This window comes from Ochotona princeps, chromosome X (genome assembly GCF_030435755.1).
Source record: "Ochotona princeps isolate mOchPri1 chromosome X, mOchPri1.hap1, whole genome shotgun sequence".
NCBI lineage: Eukaryota > Metazoa > Chordata > Mammalia > Lagomorpha > Ochotonidae > Ochotona > Ochotona princeps.
The window spans coordinates 105,840,251-105,860,862 of NC_080865.1; the positions used below are offsets into that span (position 1 = coordinate 105,840,251).

The 20,612-nt window shown below is 48.3% G+C and overlaps 2 protein-coding genes across 2 annotated transcripts in view; one reads left to right on the forward strand and one right to left on the reverse strand.

Moving 5' to 3' along the window:
• LOC101535752 (titin-like) overlaps positions 1-5,571 on the reverse strand; it is a 39,139-nt gene extending 33,568 nt beyond the window's left edge. Inside the window, exon 1 of the mRNA XM_058658303.1 lies at positions 5,278-5,571. The gene's annotated coding sequence lies outside the window, so the exon portion shown is untranslated. The remainder of the gene's footprint in view (positions 1-5,277) is intronic.
• A 57-nt stretch (positions 5,572-5,628) lies between these two features.
• Positions 5,629-13,794, forward strand: LOC131478488 (synaptonemal complex protein 3-like). Its single transcript, XM_058658302.1, has 9 exons — positions 5,629-5,755; positions 6,411-6,540; positions 7,072-7,129; positions 7,301-7,335; positions 7,950-8,067; positions 9,304-9,403; positions 10,815-10,913; positions 12,839-12,943; positions 13,081-13,794. The coding sequence occupies exons 2-9, from the start codon at positions 6,438-6,440 to the stop codon at positions 13,138-13,140; spliced, it is 678 nt and encodes a 225-aa protein (XP_058514285.1). The 5' UTR covers positions 5,629-5,755; positions 6,411-6,437; the 3' UTR covers positions 13,141-13,794.
• The last annotated feature ends 6,818 nt before the right edge of the window (positions 13,795-20,612 follow it).

Sequence of the window (20,612 nt, forward strand, 5' to 3'; positions counted from 1 at the left end):
ATTGCACTCACTGGGTATATTCCAAAATTTTGGATTTGAAGTAGTTATAAATCTAGTCCATCATTTTAAACTGTTTACTCTGACAAAGTTTGAAAGCTGACAATTCTTTTATATCTAAGCTTGAAAAGCCCAAGTATTCCAACTGGGTTTTTAACTGAACTCATGACCTGCTAGGTTGGGAAAGATTATAATTATGATGTGTTTTGTTATCTAGACTTCAACAAAGAGAAACCTTCAAGTGCCAGGCAGTACTTCAGACATCTGATGACTTCTACCAGGAACCTCTAGAACCCCCTACTCCTGCAGTTACTCAACAACGCTCCCTTTCAGCTCGAAGAAGCTAGGCGGTCGTCGTCCCTTCATCCCTGCTCACTCCTCTGTTTGGAAATGTGAGGAGTTAGATAGGATGATAGGTAGCCAGGGTCTCTGGTTCCTGGTGAAGCTACCCTGTCTATGCTGACCATTCAGGAGTAATGAAGAATCGAGTACAAGAAGGCCTGGCTAAGAGAAAATCAACTCAAGCCAGCTTTTCAATAAGGACTCTTAATAACCCTTCCCTCCATTCCCAGCCACTGAAATGTAAACTTTTTTTTAATCAAACCATTAACCAGTTTCTTTCGCAGGACTAGAAGCGTCCCTCCATCTCCAATTCTTCCCACCAGGCTGCAACCACTGCCAAGAGAAACCAGCTCCTAGAAGCCATAGAGAACAATGCCCCTCTTCCTTTATATATAACAAAAGGGAGGAATGTAAGGAGTTATTCCAATATCCTTCCCTGGACCCGTCGCCATTCCTTCTTCCTCACAGCTCAGGAAGTTCGCGCCGGTCCAGCCGTCCACCAATCAGATGTAACCTGGCATTCCACCTGAATCCCACCCCAATCTTCCAGCCCCCTCCCCAACCCCGCCCACTCGCCAATCATCCCTAGGCATTCACCTGCAGGCGCCAATCCCCTGGGGGCCTGGCCTCAATCCCTCCCAATCCCCACCCCTACACCTGGCCAACAAAAAGGCCCCCCCAGGTGCGGCTCGCTCTCTTACCCCTCCCTTATCCCGCTCTTATCCTGCTCTTATCCCGCTCTTATCCCTCTCCTACCCTTCTCTCTCTCCTCCTCTTTCTTGCTGTTCCTGCCCCGTTGGAATAAACCTCCTAAGATACCTCCTTGCGTCTGGTGTGTTTCAGCTCACGGTAAAGAACCAGGTTGTGGGAATTAACTGCGCGTAATAATATCATAATATCGTATGAACTAGAACTCTCCAATCTTTTTAAATAACTAACAAAGACTACCTTGAAGCTTGGTCCTTTGCAATGCTAAGGTTAACTCTCACATTCTCTTTGATTCGGGTACTCAAGATCAGATAGAGCACATATCAAAACAGGTCAGGCACAACATGCTAGCTATTCTGACAGCATACGGGAACAAAAATTCCCCCAGAATCAGAACTGCCCTCCCTCCAATCACAAACAGCCAATCCCCAGCAGTTCTCCTTTTGTTAAAATCCTGGAAGGAAGGGTCCCTTTCTTTTTTTTTTTTTTATTAATTATTTTCCATTATGTGACAGTTTCATAGGCTCTGGGAATCCCCCCACCCCTTCCCCACGCCCCTCCCCCCTGGTGGATTCCTCCACCTTGATGCAGTATTACAGTTCAAATTCAATCAAGATTCTTTCCTTGCAAACGTATACCAAGCATAGAGTCCAGCTACTTTATTGTCCGGATGGGTTGAACAGTTTCTTGGGGAGACCATTTCTGGTCCGAAGTTAGAGCTGGTAGAATATCATCCCAGTCAATTAAGAGTCCCAATATAACATCAACAGCAATTTGCAACATTATGGAATTCACATGGTTTTGAGTAACCAGTATGTGAAAAAAAAAAAAAAAAAAAAAAAAAAAAAAAAAAAAAAAAAGCAAGTTCTTAACCACAACCTATGATTAGCTCATTGACATTTCGATTTTAGTTTATATACAGGACCGGCTGCTATATACCTTAAAATGGCTATAAGGTACCATTCAGCTGTCTCGTGTCTATTTCATTTTAGTATTTAGCCATTTGTTGTGTTGAAGTATAATTTTGCTGATCTTGGCAGATTTTAGGGTAATCTAGACTGACTTGTAACTCTAACAAGACATTTGTCGACAATTAAGGTGCTGAACATTTTTTTGTTTGTTTGTTTGTTTTGGGGGGGGGTGTGCAGGGAAATCCCCAACACCATGGTGAGGAGTGACTAATCTTTGTGTCCCACCCAGCAAGGCATGAGCCAATCCACGCCAGCTCTTTCCTGTCAGATTCCAAGCTCTACTTTTTGTTGTTTGTCTATTTATTTTAGGTTTTTTTAGTTTGTATGATTGTTTGTTTGCTATGAGGGGTTTTCGGAGCGATCCCGATGGTCATTGCGAGGGAGGGTGGGGGTCCAGAGGTGGAGCCAGGATCGGACCAGAGAAAGCTCTCCTCCCTGGTCCCGAAGGACATTTATTGTTCTTCTGTTTCTGCACCGCTCAGGGCTTCTGGTTGTCTTTCCGATGACGTTGGTTTCTGCGCGGTAGTGTCTGGACTTCTTCCATCCCCTGCGGAAGCTCCGGTTGGGGGTGGGTGACCTCAGAGTACTCGGCCTCCGAGGGCATCCAATTCCCTGTGGCCTCCTTGGCAGTTGGGATATAGTCCTTGTTGCTCGTATTAATAGTTTGTGGTGAAGGTCTGGGAGTCTTCATGGTTGGGATCCAAGCTTCCTCCTTACCAGGAAGGGTCCCTTTCTAACCACACTGCAGCCTAAACGGAAGGAACCTTCCCCAGGTGCTGCTTAGCACTCCCACTGCAGATGAGGGGCAGGGTATTCTGCACTGCCTGCGTCTATGGGGATTAAGCAGCCCCTTCCTGAATATTCACAGGGACACACGGAGGCTAAGTCTGCCTACTCTTTTGTGAGGCAACTAAAGATCTCAGGTAACTACCCAAAAAGCAAAAGGATAAACAAAATGTCCTTTGCCCACATCAAGACCACTGCTCGGGCCCGGCGGTGTGGCCTAGCGGCTAAAGTGCTCGCCTTGAATGCGCCGCAGGATCCCATATGGGCGCCGGTTCTAATCCCGGCAGCTCCACTTCCCATCCAGCTCCCTGCTTGTGGCCTGGGAAAGCAGTCGAGGACGGCCCAAGGCTTTGGGACACTGCACCAGGGTGGGAGACCCGGAAGAGGTTCCTGGTTCCCGGCTTCGGATCGGGGCGCACCGGCCCGTTGCGGCTCACTTGGGGAGTGAAATATAGGATGGAAGATCTTCCTCTCTGTCTCTCCTCCTCTCTGTATATCCGGCTTTCCAATAATAATAAATCTTTTTTTTAAAAAAAAAAAAAAGACCACTGCTCACTGCGGGAGACATATTTCAGTTATGTCTGCTCACTTCTCTCTGGTGGTTGCTATTGGGAGAGGATTTCCTTGGTGAGTGCTTCCGCCATAAGAGGAGAAAATCTTGATATGCCTTACGAAGCTTCTTTTAGAAAAAAAAATATATCTATATATCTATATAGATATATCTATATTGCCTGGGGCAACCTACCCCAGAGTTCGGGCCGGATTGTACAGCAGCTATTTGTGTCTGAGAATGACCTAGCCAAGGTAGTCACCAATTAGCCACAATACACAATGGTAGAACAATGTGGAACATGTGCGGACCCTGCCACATTATGCTCTAACAGCAATATGTTTATCAAGAGAGACACTGCCTAGGCTAAAACGGTTCCACAGTTTGGGGAAGGAAAGTCTATCAGTTCCCACCATTTGGGAAACACTAGAATGAATGTTCCCTTTCTTAAGAGGCATCCCCTGTACACTCTGTCTTTATCCCATTAAGATCATCCTGACTGATCAAAGCAATGATAACCAGGCAGGGATCGGACTCTGATCGGCAGAAATAAATCTAGAAGATGGATCATCATCCTTCAGCATCCCTTAAGATCAAGGGACAGAAACTTCCACAGCTGTGGGGGGAAGGGGGAAATATGGTATAAGTAGGCTGTGATTCAACACTTAGGTGAGCTCTAATTCTTGCACCCTGCAATGTAATGTTTGTCTCTGTAATAGCTGGCTGGAGACACTCACATTCCCATTATGCAGGTCAGGGCCATGCTGGACACACCATACAGCAGGTCAGCTGTATACCATGCTGTATCCCCTGTCGCATTTGGGAAAAGACCTCACCCACTTGTATAGCTAATTGGTTTACCCCACTGCACCCACAAAAAGTGTTGGTGAGGGCATATACATGGGAGGCAGCTGGTTGATGTGAGGAGGGTTTAGGTGGGATGGAAGGAAGCAGTAGGGGGAGGGGTTGGTGGAGGAACAGAGGGACAGAAGGATGAGGAGGGAGGTAGGGGTCCTGGAGGGAGACAAAGACAAGCTAATGAGGGGGGACAGATGGGGAAAGGGGCAAAGAAGGTGTGGACACAGGGGCAGGTTGGCAAGTATAGAACAGCTTGCTTTCTACTGCGTGTCAGAAGTGTCACCCTCACTTTCTTCCTTTTTCACCACACAGCAGACTGGAGGAGTGCTGAGGGAGACCAGGGGTTGCAAGTGCTGCAGGGGGAGGGAGGACAGGAAGGAGTCTGGGGGGGAGGGTCGGGCAGGGACACAGTGGGGAAGCAGAAGTTGGATGGGAGGAGGGAGGTAGTGGAGTGGAGGTAGTGGAGGTTAACAGAGGCAGGCTGGGAGGCCTAGAGAGGAAGGGAAGGGGCAGGTGCTGGAGGGGATGCAGTGAGTCTAGGGGAGGGAGGCAAGGGGAAGCTTGGAAGTGGGGGGGAGGGGAGTACAAAGGGAAGTTAGAAGATGGGGGCAGGAGGAAGGCGGGTAGGGGGTAGGGAAAACAAGGTAGCAGGAGAGTCCTGAAGGTTAGAGAGGGTGTAGGGAAGGGCAGAGTAGGAGGAGAGGGAGGAGGGGAGGAGGGCAGCAGGGGAAGAGGGTGGGGATGGTTGATAGGGGAAGCCCAGGTAACCAGCTTCCCACTGTGGGTGGCACTGTGGGTGGCGTGCTGCTGGTTTTCTCCATTTCACCTCACACTTCCCTTCATGGCACCATTCTCATTTGCTCTGTCCTATTCACGGGCAACACCTTGGCCCACTGATGACGGGTATTTCTGTGAAGGGTGACCCACAGAACGTATATTTATTCCCCTCATCTTAAATAAATTTTGTTCAACTTTGCCCAAATTACTAGTCTCCCCGTTCGTATTTCTATCTCGGCAGGAGACAAGAACCCCAAACGGAAATCAGCATGATCATCAATGACCCACCTCCAGAAGACGGCACAGAAACCGGAACGGACTAGTGTCCATCGCAGTGAGTTAGGCGGAGAGTCCAGGGCAGGCCACTAAGCTGGTGTCCAGAATGTCATCCAGACACCGCCGTGGCCGCCTATCCACGCCTTCCACACACCGCAGCTGCCGCCACCGTCGTCGAAACGCCGGGGAGGCGGGAGAAACGTTGCCGTCATCAAAGCGCGGCACGTCTGAGGCACTCCAACGTCAACACACTCGGGTTTTCCAGAAGCATCCAAGAGCAGCGGAAGTGCTGGACTACCTAGCAACACTGAGTTCCGCCCCCCTTGTGCAGATGGCATTTTTTTCAGGGCAGAAGGGGTGTGGCTGTCGGGATGGCATTGCGCATGCGCCATGCCAGCCAATCACCACGCACGCCACTTAGAGTCCGTGTTGTGGGCGGGAACGGTTTGTGGAGAGCAGTCGCCATTTTGTTTGCTGTTGCTACGTTCCTGTGAGACTTTTGGGGGTGGTGGCAGTGGCCAGGAAGTGGGCTGGGCAGTACCCCTTGGCCATTTGGGGAAGCGGGGGAACAGTCCAGGGAGGCTTGGGGCCTGGCACACGCCTTAGATGGTGTCCTGCCATTGGCATTGCTGTTTGTCGTGGCTGCCAACCAGAACCCCTGCGGGAGGGTGGGCAGCTAGTGGTTTGACCCAGTGGGGGAGATAGGGTTGGGGTCCGGGGTGGGCCATAGGCTGTGAGGCCCTGAGCTCCTGGGAGGGTGGCCTCTCCATCGTTAGCAAGCATGGACAAGTGGAGTGGGCGGGATGGGGGCGGGTGAGAGAGAGCATCCGTGCAGCTCTCTCCTGCCCTGCCCCCCAGCAGCTCAGGCCGTTCCAGTGGCCTGAGGGACTCCTGGCGTGTGTGTGGGGGGGGGGCGGCGGTGTAGATTGTTTGAAAGGGCAAGGCCCCTCGGGCCAGATCCGGCTCTATCCGCAGGGAGCTTCCCACAGCCAGTTAAGCGTGAGGCTCCAGTTAGGGCTCCAGTTAGGCGTGAGGGGGCAGGAGAGGGGTGCCGCAGCCAGCCCTGCCAGGGCTCCCCTCCCTGCCCCCAGTGGGAGTCCCTAGGGTCACTGACCTCGCTGACGCCCCTCCCCCCATGTGTTTAGCCCAGGAGTCCGTGCACGCAGGGGAGAATGCAGTCTCCCAAGGAAGTTGATGGCAAGAAGCGCTTCCGGAAACTTTCGGTGACTCAAAGGGAGGCTTCACAAGGAACAGCAAGAAAGTCACTGCACCAGGGTAAAGGATGGCCACGGGCAGGGCCATGGCTGGATGACTGGCAGGGATGTGCCCGCCCCAGGGGAGGGCAGGGTTCATCTCTGGACGCAAGGCACAGGGCGGGCGGCGCCATCCCCGGGTTTTGCCTTTGGCCTCTACCCCGTGCAAGATGCATCACACCCTAGTCTGGAAAGTAGAAGCCCCGGCACCCCCCAACACACACCCTCACTCCCCTCCCCGCTGTTCTTTTGCCTCTGCATGTCCGTCCTTACCGTTTGCCTGGTGGGAAGCGTTCAGCTTACTGTGCCCCGGATCCCAATGGCCTGGGTCAAAGGTCAGAGCAACGTGGTTCAGGGCCCTGGCCTGAGTCCAGCGGCCTGCACTTGGGGAATCCCCAGGCAGGTCTGCTTTCAGAGGGGTTGCTGGCCAAGAGGCCGAGAAGCTCACTTTACCCTGGGGATGTTTCTCCCTAAGAAATGTTTCCCCTGCAATACTCCTTTAACCATATGTTCCTCTTCACCCCTCCTCACCCCCTAACAACCAATGATCCAGAAACTGGTAGCCATGGGGACAGCCGTCCTTCTGCCGGAGCAGCTGCACAGCAAGTGGGGTAATGTGTTTAAAGCTTGTTTCACCTACCACCCAATTCTACATTGAGATCGGGTGATCTCTGTCTCCATGTGGCTATCACATAGCCCACATGTGGCATCAGAGCTCTCCCAAAACACACGTGTTATTTTATGTATTCTTGTTTTAAATCTCTGATGTGACTTTTCCACAGGGATAGCTCCCAGCAGCTGTGTCAAGGACGCACAGGTATGCTTTAGCAAATAATTGCCCTTGCAAACAACCCATCTAAACCATGAGACGTTTCAAGAGGCAGTATTACATGCTAGCCTCCGGGACTGCTCTTCTCATATGTAGGATTCTGTATGAGTGTTGTGCATCATTCAGCTTCCCAGATTTCCTCACTTAGCTTTTTAAATTGTTGATGCAGAAAGCAAAAATACAGTATTTTTTTCTTTGAGTGCAAGCAATATTCTGCTTCGTTGTGTCTTTTGAAACTGAAGGTGCTCATTACGTGAACAATTTAAATTTTTACCCATCTTCTCATGAAATTAAAGCCATCATTTGAAACTTTGTAGACATTTCAACAAGAGAAAGTATTTTCATGATTATTCCATTTTATTGGCCATAAGCTAAAAGTTGATCCGCACTTAGACAAAGTAGTGTTGGAATACTAACATTGTACCTGAAGGTGTTCGCAGAAGTTAAGTGCATAAATCTTGCTTTCGGGAATGTTGCCTGTGTTAGGATTTGTAAATATATGTATGGTACTGTTGAGCCAATGTCTAACATGTTGACTTGAATGTACAGCTACAGAACACTTTTCCACACTAAGTTTCAACGGGTATTTATGTTCCATGTAGCTGAGAATCAGTGGGCACTTCCTGCAAAGAGAAGAAGGTGCAAGGTGAAGGCAGATGCTTCTGGCAATGCCACCGAGGAGGAACTTGAGCAAATGTTGAAAGTGCAAAAAGAGCAATGGTAATGTGCTTCACTCTTAAACCCTAACATTTCTATCAGTCCTTAAACACTTGGTGGCCAAAGGACTTTACACAATCTTTTATTAATTGGTATTTCCACAAAAAAGCTATCTCATCCCAGTTTTCCTCTAAGTAGATAGGTTCTTTGTTACTGTTGTTGTTTAAAGTTTATCTATTTATATTGGAAAGTCAGATTTACAGAGAGGAGAGACAGGTGAAAGATCTTCCATCCACTGGTTCACTCCCCAAATGACCGCAACGGCCAGAGCTGAGCCGATCCAAAACCAGGAGCCAGGAGCCAGGAGCCAGGAGCTTCTTCTGGGTCTCCCACGCAAGTTCAGGGTCCCAAGGCCTTGGGCCATCGTTGACTGCTTTCTCAGGCCACAAGCAGGGAGCTGGATGGGAAGTGGAGCCGCTGGGACACGAACTGGTGCCCTTATGGGGTGCTGGCACTTGCAGGCCAGATGAACCATCGTGCTGGCCCAGAGGAGATAAGTTTCTTTACACATGCATGCAAGCGCGTGCGCACACACACACGTGCACAGCACCCAGAACTCAATGAATATGATTTGGTTTTGTCCTTTCAGATAAGCATGACATTTTATTCCCATAAAATGAGCTTTTTATGCCTTTTTGGATATATCCTAGCTGAATGAACTGCAAATGTGTTTTAAAGCATTAGTCATTTGAGACTTAATGGTATTTAATTGTTTAGAAAACAGCTAATCTGTGTCGTAAATGTTCTGTATTCTTTGACTGCATTTTGGTCATTGCTGCTGCTGCTTAAGTATCATTGGTGTGTCAGTGCTAAAAAGCAGGTAGTTTGAAAATTGCCCAGGGTGTGTGGACAATACGCCCATTGTCTTCTACATGTCATATGAGATGGTCTGTGTCATAGCATAGGAGGAAGAAGTGGAAAGCAAATCCCTCTAGACAAAATGAGTATGTCTGGAAAATATACAGCGCACTAAATTTTCCTCACCTTTCAAGGGGTAAAGTGTGTGAGATGAGGTGGTTTCTCTACCAGTCAGTTAGGAACAAGTGCCCTTGCAATGAGAACCACGAGTCATTTTGGTTTTTTTTTGTTCCATGAGGCGTTTTCAGCTGCTATTCGTTCCCTTCTCCTTTCATCCTGTTAACTAGTCTTTGTGCTTGCGTTGTGTCAAATCGACTTTGAGTCTCTTCAGTCTGTCATGTCACTGTGAGAAATGACTGTGTTCACTATCATGTTTTACAGGCAAAACATCCGCGATAGTTACTCTCAGCAGTTTCTGACTTTCTTTGAAGACTGGGACATGGGCGTGCAGAAAACCATGGAACAGCAGGAAAGATTAACTGTTGGTATCAGGCTAGGATACTTCATTAATTACTCGGTTGTAACAAAGCGTCCAGCAGAGATAATAGTTCCTGCAGAAATTACACAGAGAAATGGGAGTTCATGATTCCGGGTGGACAAAGAAGGGTGGAAGGGGCAGTAATATGGAAGACTCGATGTCCCCCTTTGGGCTGCAGTGGGCTGGTAAAGTCACAGTTGGGCGTGAGCACGGGAGAGCAGTTATTGCCTCCTGGGCAGAGGAGAAGGCATGGTATTGCTTTCCAAGAGTGGACTGGTGAATGTGCAGCAGAGTATAATGACTGAGAAGCATCACAGGTCCAAGTTAGGGCACCGTCATGGTGGTGGTAAGTTTCAAATGAGACATGTTGTCATTGTAGCACAGCAGGGTGGAAAGTACGTTCTCCAAGACTGGAGTGTAGTAGGGCGCTTGAACAGAGGAAGAAAAGGGCAGGGTCTGTATGTGAAGGTGACCATGAAATTTTTAAGGTGGGCTTGAGGAAATCGGTGCCAAAGGAGTGTGGACTGGGACAGATAAAGGCGTTCCTTTCGGTAGCGTCACACCCCGGCAGACTTCTGAGCTGTGCTATGGACTGAGTGACTACAGAGGTTGGGAAATTGCAATTGCATGTTAGGGAAAATGGAGAAACACCACGGTACAGTGGGTCCAGGGTCTCTGGAACCACACAGTTTGAGTTCCAACTCTTGTCCAACCGGTTGCTAGCTGTGAAACCGTGAGCCAAGTCTTTCTCTCTCTGCCTCGGTTTCTTCTTTGGTGAAAGGAGACCCAAGATTAGTACATAAGCCACACAGTCACTGTGCGAATTAAATGAGGGGTCTATTGGATGATTTCAGTAAATGGCCCAGAAAGGCGTCTGGCATACAGCTGCAGCCTGTCTCCACTGTTACCGGGAATGACAAACTCTAAAAGCGGTTGACTGTAGAAGTGTGCAGCAGGTGGCAGAGAGGATGGCAGTTTCTCTGGAGTGCAGGTCAAGGAATAGAAGGCCCAGTGTTGATGTGCATGGCAGCAAGAACACGAGTGCATACATGTTTTCCGTATTGGTAACAAAGCCTGTTTCCCACTTATCTGTTAAGTGGGATTATTGTACAGGTTTTACCCATTGATGACCAGCTCATTATTGAGACGATAAATGCTGAAATCAAACACTAAGATGTATGTTTTGAGATGAAGAATTAAGACGTGTGTTTAAAGGAAATTTGCCACTCAGAGTGAGTGTGTGGTTTTGGTGTAGTAATGTGGAACACAAGGATAAAAAATGGCTTGGAAAGGCAGTTAAAGCAGAACCTGTTAGCAAGTAAAGACTAGTCTTAAAACTTAGTGTCTGTTGGTGTATGAATTCTACCTACCATGATTTACCTGACTTCCATTTCTTTTTGAAAATAATTTGCAGGGGATGTTTCATGACCAGCAAAGGCTTTTCCTGCAAGCTAAAGATCTCCAGCTGGAGACACTGAGTACAGTTAAGGACCTCTATGACGAATACCTAAAGGTCAGTTGTGTTAGGTAACACAAGGGAAAATGCAGTGTGTATGCAGAAGACAGTTTGGTTTTGGTTATATATGTTTTGGCTATATATTTTCAACTGTCACTCCTTTTGCATTTTTGAAATTGTTTTTCCAGGTTCAAGACAATCAGCAAACATATTTCCATTTTTAGCAATCTTTACTACTTCAATTTTTTGGTGGTGCTGGGGCAGCAGGTCGGGTGGACTAGTGTATTTAAAGCAGGAATAGCTTGATCGTGATTTCTTCCAAGGAAAATACATACTGTATGTGTAGAAGATGGGTTGATTGTTAGCAACTTCAATACTCATGGTTTTATGATGAACAGCTGGTCTTTAGGTTGATCAGCAGTACGTCATAGTGGAACCTGAAACGCATGTAAGTCCTTTCTAGGTCTTTTCTGGATATTATACAAGTGTTTTTAAAGAGCAAGTAACAGGTATAAGCATTGAGCACCCACTGATTTTTAATGTGTCCTACGAAGTTTAGCTTGTCATGCTTTTGGCGTTCTTGCTTTTGGTATTAGTCATGGCAAGCGATCTTTTTTTTTTTTTTTTAATCATAAATTATAGTGGTAAGAAATGTCCTAGATTTGGGGCTGAATGAAAAACAGAACAAAACAACAAGAAACAAACAAACAAAAAACAAAACCCACCCAGTGCCAGTTGAAGGTTAACTCCCCCTGTAAGAGAATTGCGCTATTTCCATGTGTGTGCTTGCCTCTGTCACAAGAATATGGAAGAAGTGGTGAATTCTTTTGTGTACCCTACCACACGTCAAATGTTGTTAGTGCCTGCTGTTTCACTGCTTGTTGGGTGAAGAAACAGTTAAAACACACCTTAACTCAAAGCTGACCTTTAACAGACCGCTTAATTCCCTCTGAGAAACTCATGTTACAGGGACCACTAATGATAGGAAGAGGGTCATTAGCTGTACAGAATTATGGTATATCATGACACAGGACTTCCAGTCCTTTTTCTGTCTTTGCTTCATCTCCACCATAACTGGTCATCTGCCTGTTTGTTACTGTGTGACACTTGACCTCCCTTGGTGATATCATGCACAAATCTGACAGCTGAGGAGTGTGTCACGTGGTTGCTTCTGTGTGCATATGTTAATCACAGTTTTCATCTAGAAAAAAAAAAGTGAGCCTTGCGTGAGGGTTACAGTGGTTACTCTTGGGCCCGGTGCGGTAGCCTAGTGGCTAAAGTCCTCACCTTGCATGCACCGGGATCCCATACGGATGCCGGTCCGTCTCCCAGCAGCCCCACTTCTCATCCAGCTCCCTGACTGTGGCCTGGGAAAGCAGTTGAGGACGGCCCAAAGCCTTGGGACCCTGCACCCGTGTGGGAGACCAGGAAGAAGCTCCTGGGTCCCGACTTTGGATCGGCTCAGCTCTGGCCATTGCGGCCACACGGGTAGTGAATCAGCAGATGAAAGATCTTCCTCTCTGTAAATCTGACTTTCCAATAAAAGTAATAAATAAATCTTTTTTTTATTATTACAAAGTCAGATATACAGAGAGGAGGAGAGACAGAGAAGAAGATCTCCCGTCCGATGATTCACTCCCCAAGTGAGCGCAACGGCCGGTGCTGTGCCGATCCGAAGCCGGGAACCTGGAACCTCTTCCGGGTCCCACACACGGGTGCAGGGTCCCAAGGCCTTGGGCCGTCCTCGACTGCTTTCCCAGGCCACAGGCAGGGAGCTGGATGGGAAGTGGAGCCGCCAGGATTAGAACCGGCGCCCATATGGGATCCTGGCGCGTTCAAGGCGAGGACTTTAGCCGCTAGGCCACGCCGCCGGGCCCCAATAAATAAATCTTTAAAATGGTTACTCTTGAAGTTTAAATTTATAGCTTTAGAACATGAGCCAAGTGTGGTGGTTTTTGACTGAACCCAAGTTTCTATTTTAGGGTGTCAATGACCTGGAGGTGAGCCAGAAAAATCTCCTTGCTGATGGGAAAAGGAAGCTTAAAAACGAAGTTGACATCTTGAAGAAGAAAATTATTGCTGAAACTGTAAGTGGCCTGTGTTCTACACTGATGTCTGAGGCCTGGCTGATGTGAGCCTTGGGATCTTCGGACTTGCAGAGTTGGATGTAATGACTGACTACATTCCTTCCCTCCTTCCATCATTTTTTTTTTCTTTTTTTAAGGAGCAACAGCAAGACTTGGCGAATATTCAAAGGGCTCTGCAAGCCATGCTGCTTTTGTGAATCTGAAGAAACACTTTCCAACACAAGTTCTATTATAAAGTCTAACATTAGCTGCACTAATTCAAGTTCTGGCAGAATTAGGCACTTCTTCTTTGTCGGTTTTTTTGGGGTTCTGTGTGTGTGTGTGTGTGTGTTTGAAATGCAAGACCCTGTTTCTGTTTGTTCCTAAACAGTAGTGTGAGTAGCAGCAGTGAAGAAATTAAAATGTTTAATGCTTCTGGCTCTTTGCTAGTAATGGTGAGGTTTTTTTCCTTTCTCCCTGCAGTTAACCTGTAGCAGTGGGGATGCCTTAGCTTTCAGTTTGACCTCAGTGAACATTTTTCAGTATCAGGAAGCAGAGAGCACAGACACCAAAGGGTACACCGTCCATCCTTAGACAAGCAAAGAAGGGAAACCAATCTGAACCCTTTGGCATTTACTCCCTATGTTACAGAGACAATTCTAAAGCATTTGTGGTTTCCCCAGGAGAACCTACTCTAGGGCCTTGGAAGCACAGTTAAAAGCAAGTCACTGTGTGTGTTTCAAAAAGCTAAACGGGCACACATAAATAAGACACTTGGACAAGATAGATCTCACATCTGTGCTGAGCCGTGGGTGTGGATGTGTGGATGTCGTTTCCACACAGGCTTCAGTGTGTCATTCAGGAAGTTTTGATCCACCCGCCCTTACCACTGATTGCCAATATTTTGTAAAGAAGATTCTACGTTAATAAGAATGTTAATATTAATATTAACGTTAATTATAATTAATATAATATTAATATAATTCTATGTTAATAAGAATTCTATGTTAATAAGAATTATAATAAGAATAATAATAAGAATTATTAATTGATGATAGCTTAATTAGAATAAGTGGTTTTACCTAATTGTTTAAGGATCTCATGTCTGTCTTCAAACATAAAATAACCGGAGTTCTTTGCTTTTCAATTTCAATGTTCAGTGATAAAATTGAATTTTCAACATGCATCCCTGTGAAGAATGATGACTTGTGGTAGGCTTCCTTTTGTAACATGTATTTCATGTTTAATGGCACACTAAATTCCTGTTTGGCTGTATTTCATGCAATAAATACTCAGTTGTTTCAAAATACATTTGAAAAAAATAAGTAAAATGTGTTCTTTGTGTTGATGAAATTATTTGCATCATTCAGAAGGAAATATTTACTGCCTTTGGTATGAGAGAAGTGATGTTTTTCTCAATTTCTGTATGCTTTCCATTGTATTAATTTTTCTTAAAGATTTATTTGAAAGTCAGAGTTACAATGAGAGAGGGAGAGAGAAAGAGACAGAGAGAGACAGATCCTCTGTCTGCCGACTCACTCTCCAGATGTCCTCATGCTTGCCAGCGGGCTATTTGGCCTGATTGGAGGAATCCTGCGGAACCCTTGCCAGGCCAGTCCCCAGCCATGGCTCTCACGTGCACTAGCAGGTGTTGAGGTCTACTCGGGGACACCACTAACAACCACTACCAAGCCTGTCTCCAGTCCTGGCTCCCTTTTGCACCGGTGGGAGCAACAGCCTGGACCGGCCTGGCTCTTGCGCATACCAGCAGGTACCTTGCCCTGATTGGGGTGGCCCTCCAGAATCCCTACCATGCAGGCCCCCAGACCCAGATCTCTTGCGTACCAGCATGTCCCCAGCCCCAATCCTCATGCGCACTGGTGGGTGCAATGGCCTAGTCAGGAAGATCCTCCAAGTCCCTTCACATGGCTCACACAGGCCTTGCTCTCCTGTGTGTCAGTGGGTATGGTGCTCTGGCCCAGTCCTCCCCCAGCCCCAGCCCTTGCATGTGCAGCTGGGTGCTGCGGCATATCCCAGGGCCACCCCTGCTCTCAGTGTTTCCTGGCAGGTGCAGTGGGCCCACCCAGCTCACCTCCAGCCTTGGTCCTTGCAAGTATGGGTGGGTGTTGTGGCCTACTCAGGGAAACCCCTAAGAACACCCAACAGGCTGGTCCTCAGACCCAGAACTCGTGTGCAACCTCCTGTCACTTGTGGTGAACTGGGCTGGACACGGCTGCAGCATCTCAGCATGGGTGTGGACTGGGTCTGGGGTGCCGCTGGCTGGGTTAGCCTCAAGCGCTAGCTGGTGCTCGTGAGACCCAAAGTGGGCATAGAACAGGCTTGGCTTGGTCTCGGCACCCACTGAATACATGAGAGCTGCTAAGAGCTGGAATGGATGTGGGCTGGTCAGGCAAGGCCACTGTGCCTGCCGGTGAATGCCAGGACAGGAGCTTGGCCAAGTCAGGCTGAGCCAAGCACCCAACGGTGTACATGGGGTCTGCGACTGGGAGGTGACCTGACAGAGGAGCTTGGGGAACTCCTCTATCAGGATGCAGTTCCTGCTGGTGAATGCAAGAATCGAGGCTGGGAGCAGCCCAGACCAGGGCAGCTTACAGTAGCCTCCAGTATAGGTATGGGTCAGGTCTGGGGGCAGGCCGGACTGGGCCAGTTCATAGCACCCCTACCCCCTCGGCAAATGTGAGAACCGAGCTGGGATGCGGGATAGGCTGGGTTGGGCCCCAACACCAACAAGTTCACATCAGGGCCTAGATGGACTGGGCTAAGCTGTAGTACCCATCAGCATGAGCTAGAACTGGGGGCAGGCTGGGCGGAACCAGGATGCCGCACTCACCAGTGAATGCCGAGGCGAGGCAGGCCATGCCAGAGTAGGCCTGGCACATGTAAGAACCACCCTCCCTGGGGGGGGGAGCTGTCTAGTTCTATTAAAAAATGTTTTACTTTATTTTGAAGTTGTTTACTTATTTGAGAAGAAAATTATCCATGTGGACCACTGGTTAGGGTGGGAATGGTCAATGAATGGGGAAAATTGTATGTGACAATTTCTTCCAACTTTGTTCTTCTTCCCATATCTGTGGGAGGGGGAGAGACGAGGGGAGAGTGCCACTCCCAGCAACCTAACCACATCATTACCTGGGCCTGGGTTATGGCCACTTGATGTCATCCTAGGGTCCCCGTTGAGGAGCATGTTCCAAGGTTACTGTTTAAGTGCTTTTGATAGTTCTCATATGCTGTAGTTTCATTGCCCCCAAGGTTGAGGAAATCCTCCCAAAGTCCATTGGCTGACATAGTGCACCTTTGAGTCTCCACTCACCCAGATATTTGCTGTCAAAGCTTGGCTGGGAGAGTTGCCCCGTTTGTTTCACCCTCCATCCTCTGCCATAGTACTAGGTGTCCTCTGCAGGTCTTGGTGGTCTGTCATGTCCCCATGTGCATCTGTTAATCCCCATGCGCATCCAGACATGCCATCCACTGCACAGGTGTCGGCAACTAAGGGGGTCCAGTTCTGACACAACACTCCACAGTCAGACCAAAGATCCCGTGATTTTCCTCATGGTTGGAGTTTTGAGTCAAGTGTTCCAGTTGCGGGGCAGGGGGAGTTGCCAGAGAAACCTTGCTTGAGCTTACCCCAGATCTGACTTCTGTGTGTGCTAGTCAGTGTGGGGTCCAACTCAATCCGTTACCAACATCAGCATAAACACACATGCTGGTGGTTGCAACGGCCTGGTCAGTTCTGTCTCCAGCCCTATCCTAACCTTGCCCACCACACACTCAGCCCTCACATACACCAGCAGGCACTTGAGCCTAGTCAGAGCAACCTGCAATAACTCCCACCAGGCCTGCTCCCAGCCCCAGTTCCTGTGCATGCCGGCATGTGTAGCAGACTACTCCAGTCCATCCTACCCACATCCCACTCAGCTCTTGAACAGACCAATGGGTCCTGCATCCTACTAGGTCAGCCAAACCAACCCCACTATCCAGCCCACACTGATGCCAGCAGGTGCTACTGCCTGTCCAACCACTCCCAAATCCTAGCCCTGGTTCTCATGCTCACCAGTAGGAGCTGCAGCCCATCAGAAGGGTGCCCACAGTTTCCCTACTAGGCCAACTCCAAGCCCTAAATCTTGTACCTTCCAGGGGGTTCTACAGTCTAGCCTGACAAGACTTGCCCCTCAGTCCCAGCACTTGCCAGCTGATGCTGCAGCAAAACCCAACCAGTCTGCATTTACTCTGGCTCATACATACACAGTGCATACGGTCACCTAGCCCAGCCTGGCGCTTCCCTTCACCCAGCTCACCTGCAGGCCAATGGATATTGTAGCCTTGACCAGCCTGGTCTGCCCCAATTCCCAGCTCTCATGATCACCAGCAGGAGCTGAGCACCGGAGCCCCACCATGCCCTACCAGGCACCCCTCCCCCCCGGGGGGGGTGATTCTTACATGTGCCAGGCCTACTCTGGCATGGCCTGCCTCGCCTTGGCATTCACTGGTGAGTGCGGCATCCTGGTTCCGCCCAGCCTGCCCCCAGTTCTAGCTCATGCTGATGGGTACTACAGCTTAGCCCAGTCCATCTAGGCCCTGATGTGAACTTGTTGGTGTTGGGGCCCAACCCAGCCTATCCCGCATCCCAGCTCGGTTCTCACATTTGCCGAGGGGGTAGGGGTGCTATGAACTGGCCCAGTCCGGCCTGCCCCCAGACCTGACCCATACCTATACTGGAGGCTACTGTAAGCTGCCCTGGTCTGGGCTGCTCCCAGCCTCGATTCTTGCATTCACCAGCAGGAACTGCATCCTGATAGAGGAGTTCCCCAAGCTCCTCTGTCAGGTCACCTCCCAGTCGCAGACCCCATGTACACCGTTGGGTGCTTGGCTCAGCCTGACTTGGCCAAGCTCCTGTCCTGGCATTCACCGGCAGGCACAGTGGCCTTGCCTGACCAGCCCACATCCATTCCAGCTCTTAGCAGCTCTCATGTATTCAGTGGGTGCCGAGACCAAGCCAAGCCTGTTCTATGCCCACTTTGGGTCTCACGAGCACCAGCTAGCGCTTGAGGCTAACCCAGCCAGCGGCACCCCAGACCCAGTCCACACCCATGCTGAGATGCTGCAGCCGTGTCCAGCCCAGTTCACCACAAGTGACAGGAGGTTGCACACGAGTTCTGGGTCTGAGGACCAGCCTGTTGGGTGTTCTTAGGGGTTTCCCTGAGTAGGCCACAACACCCACCCATACTTGCAAGGACCAAGGCTGGAGGTGAGCTGGGTGGGCCCACTGCACCTGCCAGGAAACACTGAGAGCAGGGGTGGCCCTGGGATATGCCGCAGCACCCAGCTGCACATGCAAGGGCTGGGGCTGGGGGAGGACTGGGCCAGAGCACCATACCCACTGACACACAGGAGAGCAAGGCCTGTGTGAGCCATGTGAAGGGACTTGGAGGATCTTCCTGACTAGGCCATTGCACCCACCAGTGCGCATGAGGATTGGGGCTGGGGACATGCTGGTACGCAAGAGATCTGGGTCTGGGGGCCTGCATGGTAGGGATTCTGGAGGGCCACCCCAATCAGGGCAAGGTACCTGCTGGTATGCGCAAGAGCCAGGCCGGTCCAGGCTGTTGCTCCCACCGGTGCAAAAGGGAGCCAGGACTGGAGACAGGCTTGGTAGTGGTTGTTAGTGGTGTCCCCGAGTAGACCTCAACACCTGCTAGTGCACGTGAGAGCCATGGCTGGGGACTGGCCTGGCAAGGGTTCCGCAGGATTCCTCCAATCAGGCCAAATAGCCCGCTGGCAAGCATGAGGACATCTGGAGAGTGAGTCGGCAGACAGAGGATCTGTCTCTCTCTGTCTCTTTCTCTCTCCCTCTCTCATTGTAACTCTGACTTTCAAATAAATCTTTAAGAAAAATTAATACAATGGAAAGCATACAGAAATTGAGAAAAACATCACTTCTCTCATACCAAAGGCAGTAAATATTTCCTTCTGAATGATGCAAATAATTTCATCAACACAAAGAACACATTTTACTTATTTTTTTCAAATGTATTTTGAAACAACTGAGTATTTATTGCATGAAATACAGCCAAACAGGAATTTAGTGTGCCATTAAACATGAAATACATGTTACAAAAGGAAGCCTACCACAAGTCATCATTCTTCACAGGGATGCATGTTGAAAATTCAATTTTATCACTGAACATTGAAATTGAAAAGCAAAGAACTCCGGTTATTTTATGTTTGAAGACAGACATGAGATCCTTAAACAATTAGGTAAAACCACTTATTCTAATTAAGCTATCATCAATTAATAATTCTTATTATTATTCTTATTATAATTCTTATTAACATAGAATTCTTATTAACATAGAATTATATTAATATTATATTAATTATAATTAACGTTAATATTAATATTAACATTCTTATTAACGTAGAATCTTCTTTACAAAATATTGGCAATCAGTGGTAAGGGCGGGTGGATCAAAACTTCCTGAATGACACACTGAAGCCTGTGTGGAAACGACATCCACACATCCACACCCACGGCTCAGCACAGATGTGAGATCTATCTTGTCCAAGTGTCTTATTTATGTGTGCCCGTTTAGCTTTTGAAACACACACAGTGACTTGCTTTTAACTGTGCTTCCAAGGCCCTAGAGTAGGTTCTCCTGGGGAAACCACAAATGCTTTAGAATTGTCTCTGTAACATAGGGAGTAAATGCCAAAGGGTTCAGATTGGTTTCCCTTCTTTGCTTGTCTAAGGATGGACGGTGTACCCTTTGGTGTCTGTGCTCTCTGCTTCCTGATACTGAAAAATGTTCACTGAGGTCAAACTGAAAGCTAAGGCATCCCCACTGCTACAGGTTAACTGCAGGGAGAAAGGAAAAAAACCTCACCATTACTAGCAAAGAGCCAGAAGCATTAAACATTTTAATTTCTTCACTGCTGCTACTCACACTACTGTTTAGGAACAAACAGAAACAGGGTCTTGCATTTCAAACACACACACACACACACACAGAACCCCAAAAAAACCAACAAAGAAGAAGTGCCTAATTCTGCCAGAACTTGAATTAGTGCAGCTAATGTTAGACTTTATAATAGAACTTGTGTTGGAAAGTGTTTCTTCAGATTCACAAAAGCAGCATGGCTTGCAGAGCCCTTTGAATATTCGCCAAGTCTTGCTGTTGCTCCTTAAAAAAAGAAAAAAAAAATGATGGAAGGAGGGAAGGAATGTAGTCAGTCATTACATCCAACTCTGCAAGTCCGAAGATCCCAAGGCTCCAGCCAGGCCTCAGACATCAGTGTAGAACACAGGCCACTTACAGTTTCAGCAATAATTTTCTTCTTCAAGATGTCAACTTCGTTTTTAAGCTTCCTTTTCCATCAGCAAGGAGATTTTTCTGGCTCACCTCCAGGTCATTGACACCCTAAAATAGAAACTTGGGTTCAGTCAAAAAACCACCACACTTGGCTCATGTTCTAAAGCTATAAATTTAAACTTCAAGAGTAACCATTTTAAAGATTTATTTATTGGGGCCCGGCGGCGTGGCCTAGCGGCTAAAGTCCTCGCCTTGAACGCGCCAGGATCCATATGGGCGCCGGTTCTAATCCTGGCGGCTCCACTTCCCATCCAGCTCCCTGCCTGTGGCCTGGGAAAGCAGTCGAGGACGGCCCAAGGCCT

What these genes read in the sequence shown, in the direction of transcription:
- LOC131478488 (XM_058658302.1), top strand. Translation starts at nt 6,438, where the DNA reads ATGCAGTCTCCCAAGGAAGTTGATGGCAAGAAGCGCTTCCGGAAACTT. An exon ending in AACAGCAGGAAAGATTAACT is followed by an intron (nt 9,404 to 10,814) that starts GTTGGTATCAGG and finishes AATAATTTGCAG; the next exon opens with GGGATGTTTCATGACCAGCA. An exon ending in TCTATGACGAATACCTAAAG is followed by an intron (nt 10,914 to 12,838) that starts GTCAGTTGTGTT and finishes TTTCTATTTTAG; the next exon opens with GGTGTCAATGACCTGGAGGT.